This window comes from Pelophylax lessonae (assembly GCF_965119305.1).
Source record: "Pelophylax lessonae genome assembly, chromosome: 3".
Taxonomy (NCBI): domain Eukaryota; kingdom Metazoa; phylum Chordata; class Amphibia; order Anura; family Ranidae; genus Pelophylax; species Pelophylax lessonae.
This window is the reverse complement of record NC_138770.1, coordinates 361422490-361438134: the sequence shown is the minus strand read 5'-3', so window position 1 is coordinate 361438134 and position 15645 is coordinate 361422490. Positions and strand designations below refer to the sequence as shown.

Below are 15645 nucleotides of genomic sequence, written 5' to 3'. Positions count from 1 at the left end.
CGGCGATCAGCGATTTTTAGCGGGACTGTGACAGTGCGGCAGACAAATCTGCTACTAAGTGGCACTTTTTGGGGACCAGTGACACAAATACAGTGATCAGTGCTAAAAAAAAGCACTGTCACTATAAATGACACTGGCAGGGAAGGGGTTAACATCAGGGGTGATCAAAGGGATAACTGTGTTCTCTGAGAGTGCTTTCTTACTGTGTGGGGGATGGCTTAACTGAAGAAAGACAGGGATCCGTGTTCCTGCTTAGCTTTCTTACTAGCAGAACGGCTATCTGCCTTGTTTACAGTCATAGGCAGACTGCCATTCTGCCACTCAGAATAAGTAAGTAATGACGTACAGTATATATACCTTTGCAATGGGAGTTTTATTATTGGTGAGAGTTTTATTCACATCTAAAGGATTGCACACACCGCTGTTTTTCTGATTGCAACAGTGTGATTGCACCAGGTGGTTACAATGAAGGCAGACCTCTCTGTTTAGAAATTGGCTTGATAAAGGACAGAATATCATTCTCCAAAAAACGTGTTTAAAACCTGGCAAGATATATAGTTTGCCTGTAGGGGTTTGTTTTTTTCAAAAAAATCGCAAGGTCTTCTCATGCTAGTCATGCTCCAGGTTAGTAACCTCCTTACTACTGGAAAATGAGAACTTAGAAATGATAAGCACTTGAGAAAAACTAACTGCAGTGACAGAAAAATAGGTGTCATAAAAGCAGTGTCAAAAATGTTGTGCACATTATATATCACATACTATGTTTTTCAGTTTAGCTCCACTTTATTTGTCATTTTTATTAAGAACATAAAAGCAATATGAAATCTACGGTTAGAGGACCCATTCTTTATTTCAGCGTTCTCTTTTCAAGATCGAGATACAAATTTCAAAATAATTGGTTTCTTGGGTTGCATGAAACCTTGAGTGCTGAACTCCATTGGGATCTGTATACAGAAAAATAGGAAACAAACATGTAAGCACCATAGCCAACAAAGCCAGGAAAACAAATTATATTCTACAATAAAGGCTTTTGGGTAAAACGAATTGCAGTTTTCCAGCTTAATTTATTATTTTGTTGTTTCTTCCTCTTCAGCTGTGTTCACTTACTGTATACTTTTTAGTGCTTGTTGCATCCTTTGTGCTTTCCAATAAGATATGTTCTCCATAGTATGAATGTCGATACATGTAATATGCACTAAAAACACATCTAACATGAACTGCAGTGTTTAAAAAAAAGCATATGGTGAATGTAAACTTTTAATAATTAGTGTGCGAGGTATCTCCTTTTTCAGAATAGTCAGTGGGTGACAGACTGCCTGTTGTAGTGCAAGTCACTATTTTTATACTATTGCCACTATCAGAAACCTGTTGCTTAAAGCAGAGCTCCACCCAAAAGGGTCGCACCCCCCCCCCTCCACTGCCACATTTGGCACTTTTTGGGGGGAGGGGTGGGGGTACCTGGTTTTGACAGGTACCCGCTCCCACTTCTGGGTAGGATCGCTGATCTACAACATTTCCAGCCCCTCCTCCTTCCCCCTTGCTGCCTTCTGGGACACACACAGGTCTCAGAAGAAAGCGCAGCATGACTCTGGCATGCACAGTAGGAAACTGGCTGTGAAGCCTGAAGGCTTTATTGTCAGTCTCCCTTACTTACAATGCTGGTTCCTGCACCCAAAGCCGTTTGATGAATTGGCTTGGGGTGCAGACATCGCAGGATTCCTGGGCAGGTAAGTGTCCTTGTCATGTTACATGAAGCTGTTTTATTATAATGTACTGTTTCTTTAATGCTCATATTAAGATTGTCTCTTGTACCACTCCGTAGTTTCCATGCTGGAGGTTTACCCCTCCCCTTTTTTCTGTATCAGCCATTTCTGCTGTAAAATTCAATGTGACAAGTACTCTCTCCTACCTGTATGGAAGAATCGTTATTTTACCTGATGTAACTGCACATTCTACGGATCATACGACGAATAAACATCGCCAGATCTTCTTACATGTGAGTTGTGACTGAGTAAACTATCTGGGAAGGTGATTTGGTATTGATAATCTCACCAGAGCAATGAGCTCCATGTGCTCATGAAAATCACATTCATAGCCTTTGCGGCCGGTCCAGAATAGTAAAAGAACGTATCCAGCAGCTTTTACAGAGATTGCTGTGTCACAGGACAGATCATAGTGAAGTGTAACTGTGTGTATTGCATCAGAAGTCTGCATACAACCCCAGCACAGCTTGTTACAGCTCCACACAGTATACAGACACTCTTCACTGCTACAGCCAAGCCTGTGTACTTCAGACCATCATGAGTGGAAAGGGCTCAGTATGTGATGAAACAACACAGCATGCACCACAAAGAGAAAGCCAGGATGAGGATCCAGAGCCCAGTGCATTGACTAAACGCTCTGTGAAACCCACTTGGAAGGTTAGAGAGAACTATGAATCCATGAGAACTGAACTAGCATCCAGTTTGAAGCAGATTTGGGATAAAATCCTCACCCACATTGATGTGTTTTCATGTCCCAGCCATGAGGTACTGCAACTAGAGGGTGCCATAAGGCATCTCTCTGCTTCATATGAACTGTACCAGACTACAAGCAATAAATATAAAACCAGTCTGCAAAGCATTAACACTGAGGAGTCCTTAGAGCAACTTAACAATGTCCAGCTTCTTAATGTGGAAAGAGAAAGCAAACTAAAGCAAAGGTAGAAGCAAAATGAATGCTGCCACAGGACACTGTATCTCACAGATCTGTATCCACCAGACATTCTAAAAGTTCCTCTAGATCCCGAAGTTCAAGGCACTAAACGCTTAGTGAACAGCTTATAAATGCCCGTGCTGAAGCAGAGGCTATCAAAGTACAGGCTGCATATGCAAAAAAGAGAGCTGAGGCTGCAGCAATGGAAGCTGAGGCAACACGTCAAAGGGCAGCGCTGGAAGCCGAAGCAACAGTAATGCAAGCTGAAGCAGCACGTCAAAAGGCAGCAATGGAAGCTGAAGCAACAGCAAGGCAAGCTGAAGCAGCACGTCAAAAGGCAGCAATGGAAGGTGAGGCAACACGTCAAAGGGCAGAAGCCGAAGCAACAGCAATGCAAGCTGAAGCAGCACGTTAAAAGGCAGCAATGGAAGCCGAAGCAACAGCAAGGCAAGCTGAAGCAGCACGTCAAAAGGCAGAAATGGAAGCTGAAGCAGCACGTCAAAAGGCAGCAATGGAAGCTCAGACAGCATGCCAAAGGGCAGCAATTGAAGCTCTAAAGGAACAGAGCAACTACGAGGCATCGGTGCAGATGAAAATGCTAGTGAAAGGGTCAGCATCAAGGCAGATGTAGAAGATCCTTTCGAACGCACTAAGAACTATGTTCTAAGCCACAGCAGTGAACGCTCAATTGCCTCCATGCTTCGCGCCAATCCAAGGACTTCACCACACCACCAGGTTAAAGCTGTTCCAGCAACTTCCTACATGCAAAATCACCCCAGTGCATCTCTGGACTGCACACTAATCTGCAAGCAAGTCACAAACCTCCTGCTAACAGTACCGTTCCTGACTTTAACCCAACAACTCAGCTGAACGCTTTTGCTGCACCATACCTTCCCACGTCTTTAAACAATGCTATCCGCAACATTCAACCAGCAACCTCCTACATAAAGTCAGAGGAAACTGATAAAGCAGAGTTCGTAAAGTATATACTTCGACGTGAGCTCACCAAGTCAAGCCTAGTAAGCTTCAATGACCATCCTGAGAACTACAGAAGCTGGAAAGCCGCTTTCAAAAATACAATAGGTGATCTTGGTATTACTGCTGCTGAGGAGCTAGATCTGCTGATCAGGTGACTTGGCCCTCAATCTAAAGAACGTGTCAAGAGCCTCAGGTCAGTCTACATCGACAATCCAACTGTAGGTCTCACCGCTGCATGGGAGCATCTAGTTATGGTAGTCCTGAAGCCATAGAGAATGCATTGCTCAAACGATTGGACAATTTCCTATCGATATCCGGTGAGGACAAGAAAGAGTTCCAGAGACTCAGTGACCTTTTTCTCGAAGTCCAGCTTGCCAAAACCGACCCTAAACTACCTGGCCTCAGTTACTTGGACACTGCTCGAGGAGTTAACCCTATCGTTCACAAGCTTCCGTATGGCCTACGAGAAAAGTGGATCAGAATTGGGCCATCATACGAACGGGAAAACAAGGTTTCCTTCCCCCCGTTTTCACACTTCTGCGATTTTGTCAGGAACATTGCCGACACCAAGTATGATCCTAGTTTTGTATTCTGTGAGCCCAGTACTTCCTCGCTTAAAGGTGACAATCTACACATCAGCTACAGGAACCGTAGAGGTCCGGTGTCCGTCAAGAAGACAGACATTATTTCAACGTCCACCTCAGCTCCTGTCTCAAACAAGAGTGGCAAGATCGAAAACCCAAACCGATTATGCCCTATCCACAAGAAGCCACATCCCCTCAAAAAATGTATCGGCTTTAGGAAGAAGCCCCTACAAGAACGAAAGGAACTCCTAAAGGCCTTTGGGGTATGTTATAGATGCTGTGCTTCCACTGAGCAATTTGCCAAGGAATGTAAAACATGCATAGAGTGTGGTTCCGAGGACCATGTGCAAGCTCTCCATCCACTTGGGTCCAATCCTTCACAACCCGAAAACCTTTCTCCTGGGCCAAATCACGGCAGGGGGAGTACAGATCAGGTGCCCAACTCTACCATGATATTTTCCTCATGAACTGAAGTCTGTGGGGAAGGCCACTGTGATAAGTCTTGTGCTAAAATATGCCTAGTCAAGGATCAACCAGGAAAGACTTTAAAGGTGTATGTTATCTTAGACGATCAAAGCAATTGATCACTTGCCCGATCTGAACTGTTTGATCTATTCTGCATAAAAGGAGAGGTTCACCCTTACACCTTAGGCACGTGTAGTGGCACCACAGAGGTCTTTGGAAGAAGGGCCCATTGATTTATTGTGGCTTCTCTAGGAGGTAACTTACAATTACCCTTACCCACACTCGTAGAGTGCAACCAAATTCCAGCCAACAAAGAAGAAATACCTACACCAGAAGTCGCCTTCTACCATCCTCACCTAAAGTCAATAGCAAGCGAAATCCCACCGCTTGACAAATATGCTGAAATCCTTCTTCTGCTGGGAAGAGATATCCTAAGGGTCCACAAGGTACATAGGCAGGTCAGTGGACCCCCAGATGCTCCATTTGCCCAGCACCTGGACTTAGGCTGGGTCATCATAGGCAATGTCTGTATAGGCAAAATGAAAAGGCCTACTAACATTTCTTCATTCAAAACAAATGTATTGCCAAATGGTTGTTATACTCACTTTGAGCCATGCCCACATCACTACTGGGTAAGAGAGAAGGTAACTAGCTGCAAGTTGCAACATGGCGACACAAACCTTTCCCGCACCTGCGATAACAGTTTTGGCTCTACAGTTTTCAATACAAGCAGCAAAGACGACATGTTAGCTCCTTTGGTAGAAGACAAGGAATTCCTCAAAGTAATGGACAATGAGTTGTTTCAGGAAGATTCCAATAGTTGGGTAGTATCCCTACCCTTTCGCCTCCTAAGAGAGAAGCTACCAAACAATATACATCAAGTCATTAAAAGATTCTACTCCTTAAAGCGTACTTTAAGCAAGAAACCAGGGATGAAAAGACATTTTGTGGACTTTATGCAGAATATCTTTGATAGAGGTCATGCTGAACCCGCACCTCCACTGAAAGAAGGAGAAGAATGCTGGTACCTCCCTTCCTTCGGTATGTAAAACCAGACCAAATCACAGTTGTCTTTGACTCCAGTGCCCAACATGAAGGCATCTCTCTTAACGACATGCTCCTCACAGGTCCCAACTTGAACAACAGCCTGATTGGAGTCTTAATTTGCTTTAGTCAAGAACCTGTAGCAGTGATGGCTGACATTCAACAAATGTTCCACTGCTTCATCGTCAAGGAAGACAACAGGAACTACCTCAGGTTTCTATGGCACAAAGACAACGACATCAACAAAGAGGTAATTGAGTACCGAATGAGGGTGCATGTCTTTGGGAACAGTCCTTCCCCAGCTGTAGCAATCTATGGACTAAGAAAGACAGCCCAGCTCGGAGAAGCTGAGTATGGATCCGACGCTCGTCAATTCATTGAAAGGAACTTTTACGTAGATGACGGGCTCATATTCTTTCCTACTGCTAAAGAAGCAATTGATCTTCTCACCAGAACAAAGGAGATGCTATCTGTAGCAAACTTGAGACTTCACAAGGTTATATCTAACAGCCAAGAGTTAATAAATGCATTTCACTCTGAGGACTATGCTGCCAGTCTGAAAGACCTTGACCTTGGGTGTCACGGGGTAACGTGGCAGAGCCTGACGTAAGAGGAGTGGCTTACCAGGAAGTTGGCGTGGCACAGGTTCACCAGAGGCGCGGAGTCTAAGTGTTAGCCAGTTTTCACCAGGGCCCCAGATGGTGGGGATGGACTTGGCTGCTTGCTAACACCAGGTCGCGGTCCCCCGGATTCCCTGGGTGAGCCAGGAAGAGGTCCAGGACCAATAGCCGGTAGCAAGTAAACAGATCAGGATGAGGCAGGAGAATAGTCAGGACAAGCCAAGGTCAGGGCGGGCAGCAGGTAATCAGAATCCAAAGACAAGCCGGGTCAGGTAAACAGGAACAATCAGAATCCAAGGACAAGCTGGGTCAAGTAACAGGAACAGCAGATATAACAGGCACAGGATACAGGAGAGCTGATGATCACACAGCAATGACTCAGAGTGATCACTGGCTTTAAATAGGCCGTTTGGCGCCAAAGGCGGATTGCGTGCCCACGCACATTTGCGCCAACGCAAAATAACCTCGAACTACCTAAGGTAGCCTCAGCGCATGCTCATGCGCATAGGCGTTTGCCGGTTAGCGACGCCAGTGCGCCTGCGCTGGGTATTGAGTCCCTGACATTGGGTCAGACACGCCTCCTATGCAGAGAAGTCTAGGTCTGCTGTGGAACATCAAAGAAGACACATTCACCTTTCAAGTGTCTACTTGTGACAAGCCTTTTATCAAGAGAGGAGTCTTGTCCACAGTGAACAGCATCTACAGCCCACTGGGATTTATAGCCACAGTCACCACCCAAGGTAAGATGCTTTTAAGACAGCGTACTACTGATAACATAGATTGGGATACTCCGCTACCTATTGAGAACCAACAAAGATGGGAGAAATGGAGAGTATCTCTGAAGCCACTAGAACAGCTTCAAATCCCATGTTGCTATGCCCCAGTCACCATTTCAGCTGCTAACCAGAGGGAAATCCATATTTTCTCAGACGCATCAGTTGAAGCTATTGCTGCAGTGGCTTATTTGAAGACCTCAGGGGTTAATGGAGATATACATAGCTTTTTCTTGCCTAGAACAAAATTGCAAACACCAAAACCTGCACATACCATACCCAGACTTGAACTTTGTGCAGCCGTGCTAGCAGTGGAAATTGCTGAAGTCATAAAGAGTGAAATGGACATTAAAATTGATTCCTTCACATTTTACACAGACAGTAAGATAGTACTTGGTTACATTTACAACCAAACTAAACAATTTTACAAGTACGTCAGTAATCGAGTAGAACGTATCAGAAGGTTCTCCATGCCAAAGCAATGGCATTATATTCCCACTGACCTTAATCCTGCTGATTGTGGGACAAGAGCTACTGTATATCTTCAGCAGCTCTCCATGGCTGCTTGTGGCTGTCGCCTCCAAGATTTCTTTGTGAGAACTCCTACTCAATTTCCACTGACGTTACGTATGAACTGGTACATCCTGATGATGATACAGAAATCAGGTCTATGAACACCACACTGCTTACCTCTGCAAGTTCAGAACCTAAACTCAAGTCACATAGTTTTTAATGTTTTTATACCTGGTCATCAGCCGTTAGGGCTGTTGCTTATTTGATTCACATTGCTCATTGTTTTAAAAGGAGCTCAACATCAGAGTGTCATGGCTTGCACTTCTGTACCAACCATCCTACCGCAACGGAAATTGAGCGTGCAAAAAGGGTTATCATTCGCTGTGTACAGCAAGAAGTGTACATGGAAGAATTACACAGATTCAAAGGTGGAATACCTTTATCAAAGGGTACTTCACTATTCAATCTAAACCCTGTGGTTGATGACTATCAGTTGTTGCGAGTTGGAGGCCGAATAGAGAAATCTGACCTGTGCAGCAAGGAACAAAACCCTATCGTCATACCAGGTCAGCACCACATTGCCACTCTTCTAATCTGGCACCATCATGAACTAATACAACACCAAGGTCGACAATTTACAGAAGGTGCTATCAGGTCAGCTGGCTTGTGGATTGTTGGAATGAAGAGATGTGTTTCTTCCCTGATTTTCAAATGCATCAAGTGTCACAAGTTAAGAGGTAGACACCAATTACAAAAAATGGCAAGCCTGCCAGCTGATCATTTATGTACAGATCCACCTTTCCCCTACGTTGGAGTTGACGTTTTCGGTCCTTGGACTCTGGTAACTCGAAAGACTCGTGGTGGAGCAGCCAATAGCAAGAGGTGGGCTGTGTTGTTTACTTGTCTCAGCATACAAGCCATACATATTGAGGTGATCGAGTCAATGGATTCTTCTTGTTTCATCGACGCTTTGCGAAGATTCTTCTCCATCCGAGGACCCGTCAAGCAGCTAAGATCTGACTGTGGTACCAACTTTGTTGGAGACTGTAAAGAACTTCAACTAGACAATTTCTTAGCAAACAATGGGTGTACTTTAATCCACCACATTCTCCACATATGGGAGGATCCTGGGAGCGAATGATTGGAATCGCTCGAAGAATTCTTGATTCCATGTTACTGGACCACAAGTCTTCCCTATTGACTCATGAAACTTTGAGTACCTTTCTCTCGGAAGTATCCGCCATCATTAATGCAAGGCCTCTAGTACCAGTATCTTCCGATCCTGATTCTCCAGTAATTCTTACCCCAGCCACACTCCTTACTCAGAAGGTTGGGACTACTTTGATAACTTCTGCTGAGATCGACCCTAAGGATATCTATAGGCTTCAATGGAAACAGGTGCAACACCTAGCTAACGTGTTTTGGCACCGCTGGAGAAAGGAATACCTACATATCATTCAAAGCCGTTACAAATGGCAAACACCCAAGCCCAACCTCAAAGTAGGCAACCTTGTTCTTCTGAAAGATAGAGAAGTCTGTCGCAATGAGTGGCCTATGGGTCTGGTAACAAGTGTGATGCCCAGCGATGATGGAAAAGTTCGGAAGGTTGAGATTAAGATAACCAAAGGAGGTTCCTCTCGAACATTCTCACGATCTATCACAGAATTGTTACTTCTTCTCCCAAGTGAGTGACTTAAGCAAGAGCACCAGGCTGTACCATGCTATGGCGGGGAGAATGAACATGCTATGGCGGGGAGAATGCTACTAATAACTGTTAATAGCCGTGGAACTTCAACAGTGGCATAGTTAACTGTAGACTACAGAAATTTGCCATCTGTTATTGGACTTCATGTTTGGTTGTTCATTTACTGCATACCTTCTTGTTTTGTAGGTATCTCATATTTGTGATTTACACACCAGTATTATTTTCTAATGTCTTCTTCACTTACAGGTTAAATTTGGACTTTTGACATTTGGATTTATCTTTATACATATTTAATAGTTGTCAGGGTCCGGACTGGTAGCAGGAGCGGTGCAGGGAGTGTGTCAGTGAGGGATTGGCGTGGACCGTACCGGAGGATCGGTTCTAAGTAGTTACTGGTTTTCACCAGGATGGGCTTGCTGCGGCGGTAACTACCAGGTCGTGTCCTCTGGTAGCGGCTCAACCTCACCGACTGCTGATATAGGCGTAGTACAAAAGGGACAGGCAGAGGCGTAGTCAGACTTAGCAAAGGTCAGGGCAGGCAGCACAGGTTCAGAGGCGATAGTCGTTAGCAAAGGGTTCGGCAACAGGCAAAGGATTACACAAATAACGCTTTCACTAAGGCAACAAGGCAACAAAGATCTGGCAAGGGCTGGAAGGGGCAGGTCACTTATATAAGAAACAGGAAACAGGTCACAGGAAACAGGAAGGGAGGTTTGGACCAGGCACCAATTACTGGTGCACAGGCCCCTTAAATTTCAAACAACTGGCGTGCGCGCCGGGAACCATGTGAGCGGGGAGCGGAGAAGGGAGCCGGAGCGGGCACAAGTGAGTGGATCTGGAACGAACGCCGCGAGCGCTCCGGTCCAGAAGCAGGGACCGGAGCGCTCAGCGTTACAGTACCCCCCCTTTGGTCTCCCCCTCTTTTTGGTACCCAGAAACCTGAGGATGAGGTTACGGTCTGTAAGATTCTGGTACCTTCGGTACCCTTCCAGCCCAATTCTTCCGCATATAGCTACCTGTCCCTTTAAATCTCGTGACGTCATCACTAGGCGCCGCTCTGAGCGGCTATTTCAATTGCCGGTTTTCACTCACAAGGTGTTCGTGCAAACCGCTTGTTACACAGCCTTGTCTGACGCTGCCGAAGCCTCCAGCTATTTCCTGTATCTCGCTACGGATCCTGTATCTCGCTACCGATCCTTCTCCTCATTACCGGACCCCTCATCTCTCTAAAACCAACTAGTGATAAGTACCCCGCAGGGGATTCCTTCCTATCAACTTACACTATCTACTCTTGTATACTAAAGACTGTTGCTATCTATGCATTACTATTTCTATCATCTGCACTGTTACATAGATTGCTAGCTCTTGAGTCTACTACCATCTATATCCTTGCACTGAGTTAGCAATTCCTGTACACTTCATCTGCTGTCCCCTACCACCTGTTAATTGTACATGATTGCTAACCTATCTGCATACTATCTATCACCATCTGCTAACACTCCTGAACATTACTATTGAGTGCCTATCATTGCTATCACTACTCACGCCTGTCCTTTCAGCACATCACCTCTATACTATCGTATACAACCTATCACTCCAGGAACATCTTATCTGAGTGCCTGTATATTTGCATGCTGAGGCAGGCTGGGCCACAATGATGAGTCTGGAGAGTTGGATATGGTGATTCAACACATCTCTGCACGACTACTGAGTGGAAATTCTGCAGCTGCAAATCCAGTTCACTAAACAAACGCCGGAGCGTTACTGTAACGCTCCTGCGTTTTATGTATAATGTGGATTTACAGCTGCAGAAATATTCCACTTCAGTAGTCATGTAGAGAAACGCTGAGACACCAATCCCAACTCCCAAGACTCATCATGTGTGGATAGTCTCAATTCAGCAAGTAGATACACACACTCAATAAGATGTTCCTAGAGTGACTTATATGTATAGTAATATAGTGATGATAGGCTGAAGAGACAGGTTGGGTAGAGATGGTAGATGACAGACACTTGAAAGGAATGTTCTTGAAAGTAAGATAGTAGCAGATGGGATGCAGATAGGTTTAGCAATCATGTATGGTAGCAGATGATAGAGTAGCAGGTGAACATACAGGATAGACCAACCCAGTGCAAGAGCAGATGGTATTAGGCTCAAGAGCTAGCAATCTTAGTTAATGCAGATGTAGTAATAGTCCTTAGTATGCAGAGCTAGATAGTGTAAGCTTTAGTATGAAGGTTATAGAGGTTTCCCCTGTGGGGTACTTATCACTAGTAGCAATGTAGTAGAGGAGAGGTTCGGCAAGAGCGGATGATCCGGTAACGGGATACAGGGATCAGCAGCGTGGTTCCGATAGCGAGGTATGCTTGCAAGCATGAGAGCTTCAAGGCAGATTATGCGACGTTGAACGAACATGTGAGTGAGACCGCCGGAGGTTGAAATAGCCGCTGCAGCGGCGCTCAGTGATGACAGCATCGGTCTTAAAGGTGTATGCGCACCTTACCAAAAGAGAATGGTGGGGCGCATAAACTTAGGAAAAGTGGAATTAGGGTACCAAAGGTACCAGAACATTACAGTACCCCCCCCTTAAGGCCGGCTCCTGAAGGCCTCTGGAGCTGGTTTGTCTGGGTACTTCGCATGAAAGTTGCGGATTAATCTAGGGGCATGTATGTCAGAGGTGTTTAGCCAGGTGTCGTCTTGGGGCCCATAGTTCTTCCATCGAACTAAGTATTGAAGTTTTCTTCTGTGGATACGAGAATCCAGAATCTCTTTTATCTCATATTCTTCTCCACCTTCAACTTGTACAGGAGGAGGAAGTGGGATAGTAGGCCTTATTCCTTGGTCAGGAACATGGGGCTTCAGTAGCGACACATGGAAAATGGGATGTATTTTGAGGTCTATTGGCAATGTAAGCTGTACTGCAGCTTTTCCAATAAGTTTCTTGATTGGGAAAGGTCCCAAGAAGAGAGGTCCAAGCTTTTTGCTAGGGATTTTCAGTCTTAAATTTTTTGTTGAGAGCCAAATGAGGTCCCCAATAGCATACTGAGGAGAAGGTCTTCTGCGAAGATCATAGTACTTCTTTTGTTGACTATGAGCGTGTGCAATGGTAGTATTAAGCAAACCCAGAGAGTCCTTTATTTGGGTAAGATAGTCTGAGGCTACTGGGTTATTTGAAGGAAGGATGCGTGGTGGAAGAATAGAGGGATGAAACCCATAGTTCAAGTAGAACGGACTCTGCTTGGTCGTACTGTGGGTTGCGTTGTTGTAGGCAAATTCTGCCAGAGGGAGAAGATCCACCCAATCATCCTGTTGGTAAGAAGTGTAACAACGTAAATATTGCTCGATGCATTGGTTGACTCTTTCAGTCTGTCCGTTGGTCTGCGGATTCCGCTCAATTCGTAGTATGTGACATAGTTCTTGCCAGAACTTGGAAATAAATTGTGATCCACGGTCAGACAGAAGAGTTTTTGGGATACCATGTAACTTAAAGACATGTTTCATCAGGAGTTCTGCCGTTTGTTTGGACGAAGGTAGTCTGCGAATAGCAATGAAATGTGCCATCTTTGTCAGATGGTCCACTGACACCAAGATGGTATTAAATCCTTTGGAAGGAGGTAGTTCTACTATAAAGTCCAAGGACATAACTTCCCATGGAGTTTGGGGTATTGGTAGACTGCATAGTAGACCGGATGGTCTTGTAGTGTCAATTTTGGACCTGGCACAGACATTGCATGAAGAGACGAATTTTTGTATAGAGGTTTTCATGTCAGGCCACCAGAATTGTCTGGTAATCAGATTAAGAGTCTTTGTCATACCCATATGTCCTGCCATAGGCACATCATGCGATAATTCCAAGATCTTGGTGCGCATGGTAGGTGGTATGTAAAGTTTGTCGTTGTAGTAGAGGAAGCCTTCTGCATCGGTATTTAGTTGTGGTGGGGGTGAATCCAAACTTATACCATGCAAAACCTCTTCCTTCAAAGAACGGACAACTCCAATAATACGCTTGTGAGGTATTATAGGAACGGAAGGGATTTCGAAGTAGTTTTCTTCAGTTAGTCGTGATAGTGCATCCGCCTTTTTGTTCTTATCTGCAGGTGTGTAGGTCACTAGGAAGTTAAACCTTAGAAAGAATAGTGACCATTGTACCGGTCGGTGAGAGAGAGTTTTGTTAGTCTGAAGATATTGAAGATTTTTATGGTCCGTGTATATAAGTATTGGTGATCGGGTGCCTTAGAGTAGATGTCGCCAATTCTCCAGAGCCAATTTTATAGCAAGCAGTTCTTTTTCACCCACGGGGTAATTTACCTCTGGACTGCTTAAGGATTTAGAAAAGAAGGCGACTGGATGGAGTGGTGAAGTGTTAGTTGGTCGTTGGGAGAGTATTGCTCCTACTGCCATGTTTGACGCATCTACTTCCAGAATGTATTGGAGGGATGGGTCTGGATGGCGTAGTATGGGAGCAGAAGTAAACCTTGTCTTTAACAGGTGAAAAGCTTTATTTGCTTCATCTGACCATTTGAATGGTCTCTTAATGCTAGTGAGCTGTGTGAGGGGTCTCACAATGGCAGAGAAGTTCCTGATGAATTTCCTGTAGAAATGAGAAAATCCAAGGAATCGCTGTAGCGCCTTGCGGGTGGTTGGTGTAGGCCAATCCTGAATGCAGGATATCTTACTCATGTCCATCTTGATTCTTGTTTTGGATATGATGTAGCCTAGAAACAGTACCTCTTCTTTATGAAACAAGCATTTTTTCAGTTTCACGTATAGGTTGTGTGCAAGCAATCTCGATAATACTAGTCTTACATGTCTTATATGTTCAGACAAGGATCGTGAATATATAAGTATATCGTCCAGATATACCACAACACAGACATCTAGTAAGTCTCTGAAAATATCGTTTATAAATCATTGAAAGGCTGCAGGGGCGTTGCACAACCCGAATGGCATTACAAGATATTCGAACAATCCGTATCTGGTTCTGAATGCAGTCTTCCACTCGTGTCCATCACGGATTCGAATGAGATTGTATGCCCCTTTCAGGTCCAATTTTGAAAAATAGGTAGCTCCACGCACCTGCTCAATGAGCTCAGGGATAAGCGGTAGAGGATAGCGATCTTTTATTGTAATAGCATTCAATTGCCTATAGTCGATGATAGGCCTGAGACTTGAGTCCTTATTGCGGACAAAAAAGAGTCCTGCTGCTGTGGAAGAAGTGGAAGGTCTAATAAAACCTTTTTTCAAATTCTCATCCAAATATTCTTTGAGATGGGAAAGTTCATCCTGTGAAAGAGGATAAACATGACCGAACGGCAATTTGCTATTTGGGAGTAGATCAATACTACAATCATAGTCTCGATGGGGAGGTAGTGCTTGAGCATTTTTCTCAAGAAAAACCTCAGAGAGATCCTGATAACATAGTGGTGCAATCTCATCTGTCACCACAGACAGGATCTTCCCGGAAGACGGGAGGTTACACGTACCCTCGCAATAGCAAGAGAGGAAGGCCAGGGTCCGTTCCTTCCAATCTATGGTTGGTTGATGTGTGTGTAACCAGGGAAGTCCCAAAACAATGGGAAAGTGGGGTGAAGGTATTAGATCGAAGGTAGTGGTCTCCATATGAGACCCGTTAGTAGTGACTAGGAGTGCCTGTGTCTGATCAGTGATCAGACCAGAGGATAAAGGAACACCGTTAATAAGACTCACTGAGACAGGTTTAGGTTTAGAAATAATAGGGACTTTATTTAAAGCAGCAAAACGTATGTCAATATAATTTCCACAAGATCCTGTGTCAATCATGGCCTTAGTAGTAATCTTGTTCTGGTCCCACTGTAATGTTAAGCAAACAAAAAGGTAAGGGTTAGTAATTGAAGTTGTCAATCCCCCTAGGAGGACATGTGAACACTCACCCTTCTTTTTGTAGACTAGGGGACAGACGTTTATCTTGTGATCCGGGGATGCACAGTACAAGCAGAGATTACCAGATCGTCTTCTGGCTCTTTCCATAGTTGATAGAGGTGGGCGTATGGTTCCTACCTCCATAGGAGTGGGGTCATCGGCCGAAATCCGAGAAGAACTGGATAATGGCATTCCCATTTTTTCAGCCTTTCTTTCTCGTAGTCTTCTATCTATGGTGATACTGAGTTGTATCAATGCATCCAGGGTTTTTGGCAGATCCGCTCGGGCGAGCTCGTCTTTAACGGCCTCTGATAGGCCAAGCCTAAATTGAGTTTTCAGAGATGCATCATTCCATTCTGAATCAAGGGTC

At 44.6% G+C, this 15645-nt stretch overlaps 1 protein-coding gene across 1 annotated transcript in view; it reads right to left on the bottom strand.

Annotated features, from left to right (window-relative positions):
• Positions 1 to 810: 810 nt before the first annotated feature.
• The window catches only part of LOC309551353 (cytochrome P450 3A9-like), a 140762-nt gene continuing 125927 nt past the window's right edge, over positions 811 to 15645 (bottom strand). The window contains exon 13 of the mRNA XM_082251906.1: positions 811 to 944. Coding sequence (XP_082108032.1) covers positions 867 to 944 — 78 coding nt within the window. The 3' untranslated portion in view covers positions 811 to 866. The remainder of the gene's footprint in view (positions 945 to 15645) is intronic.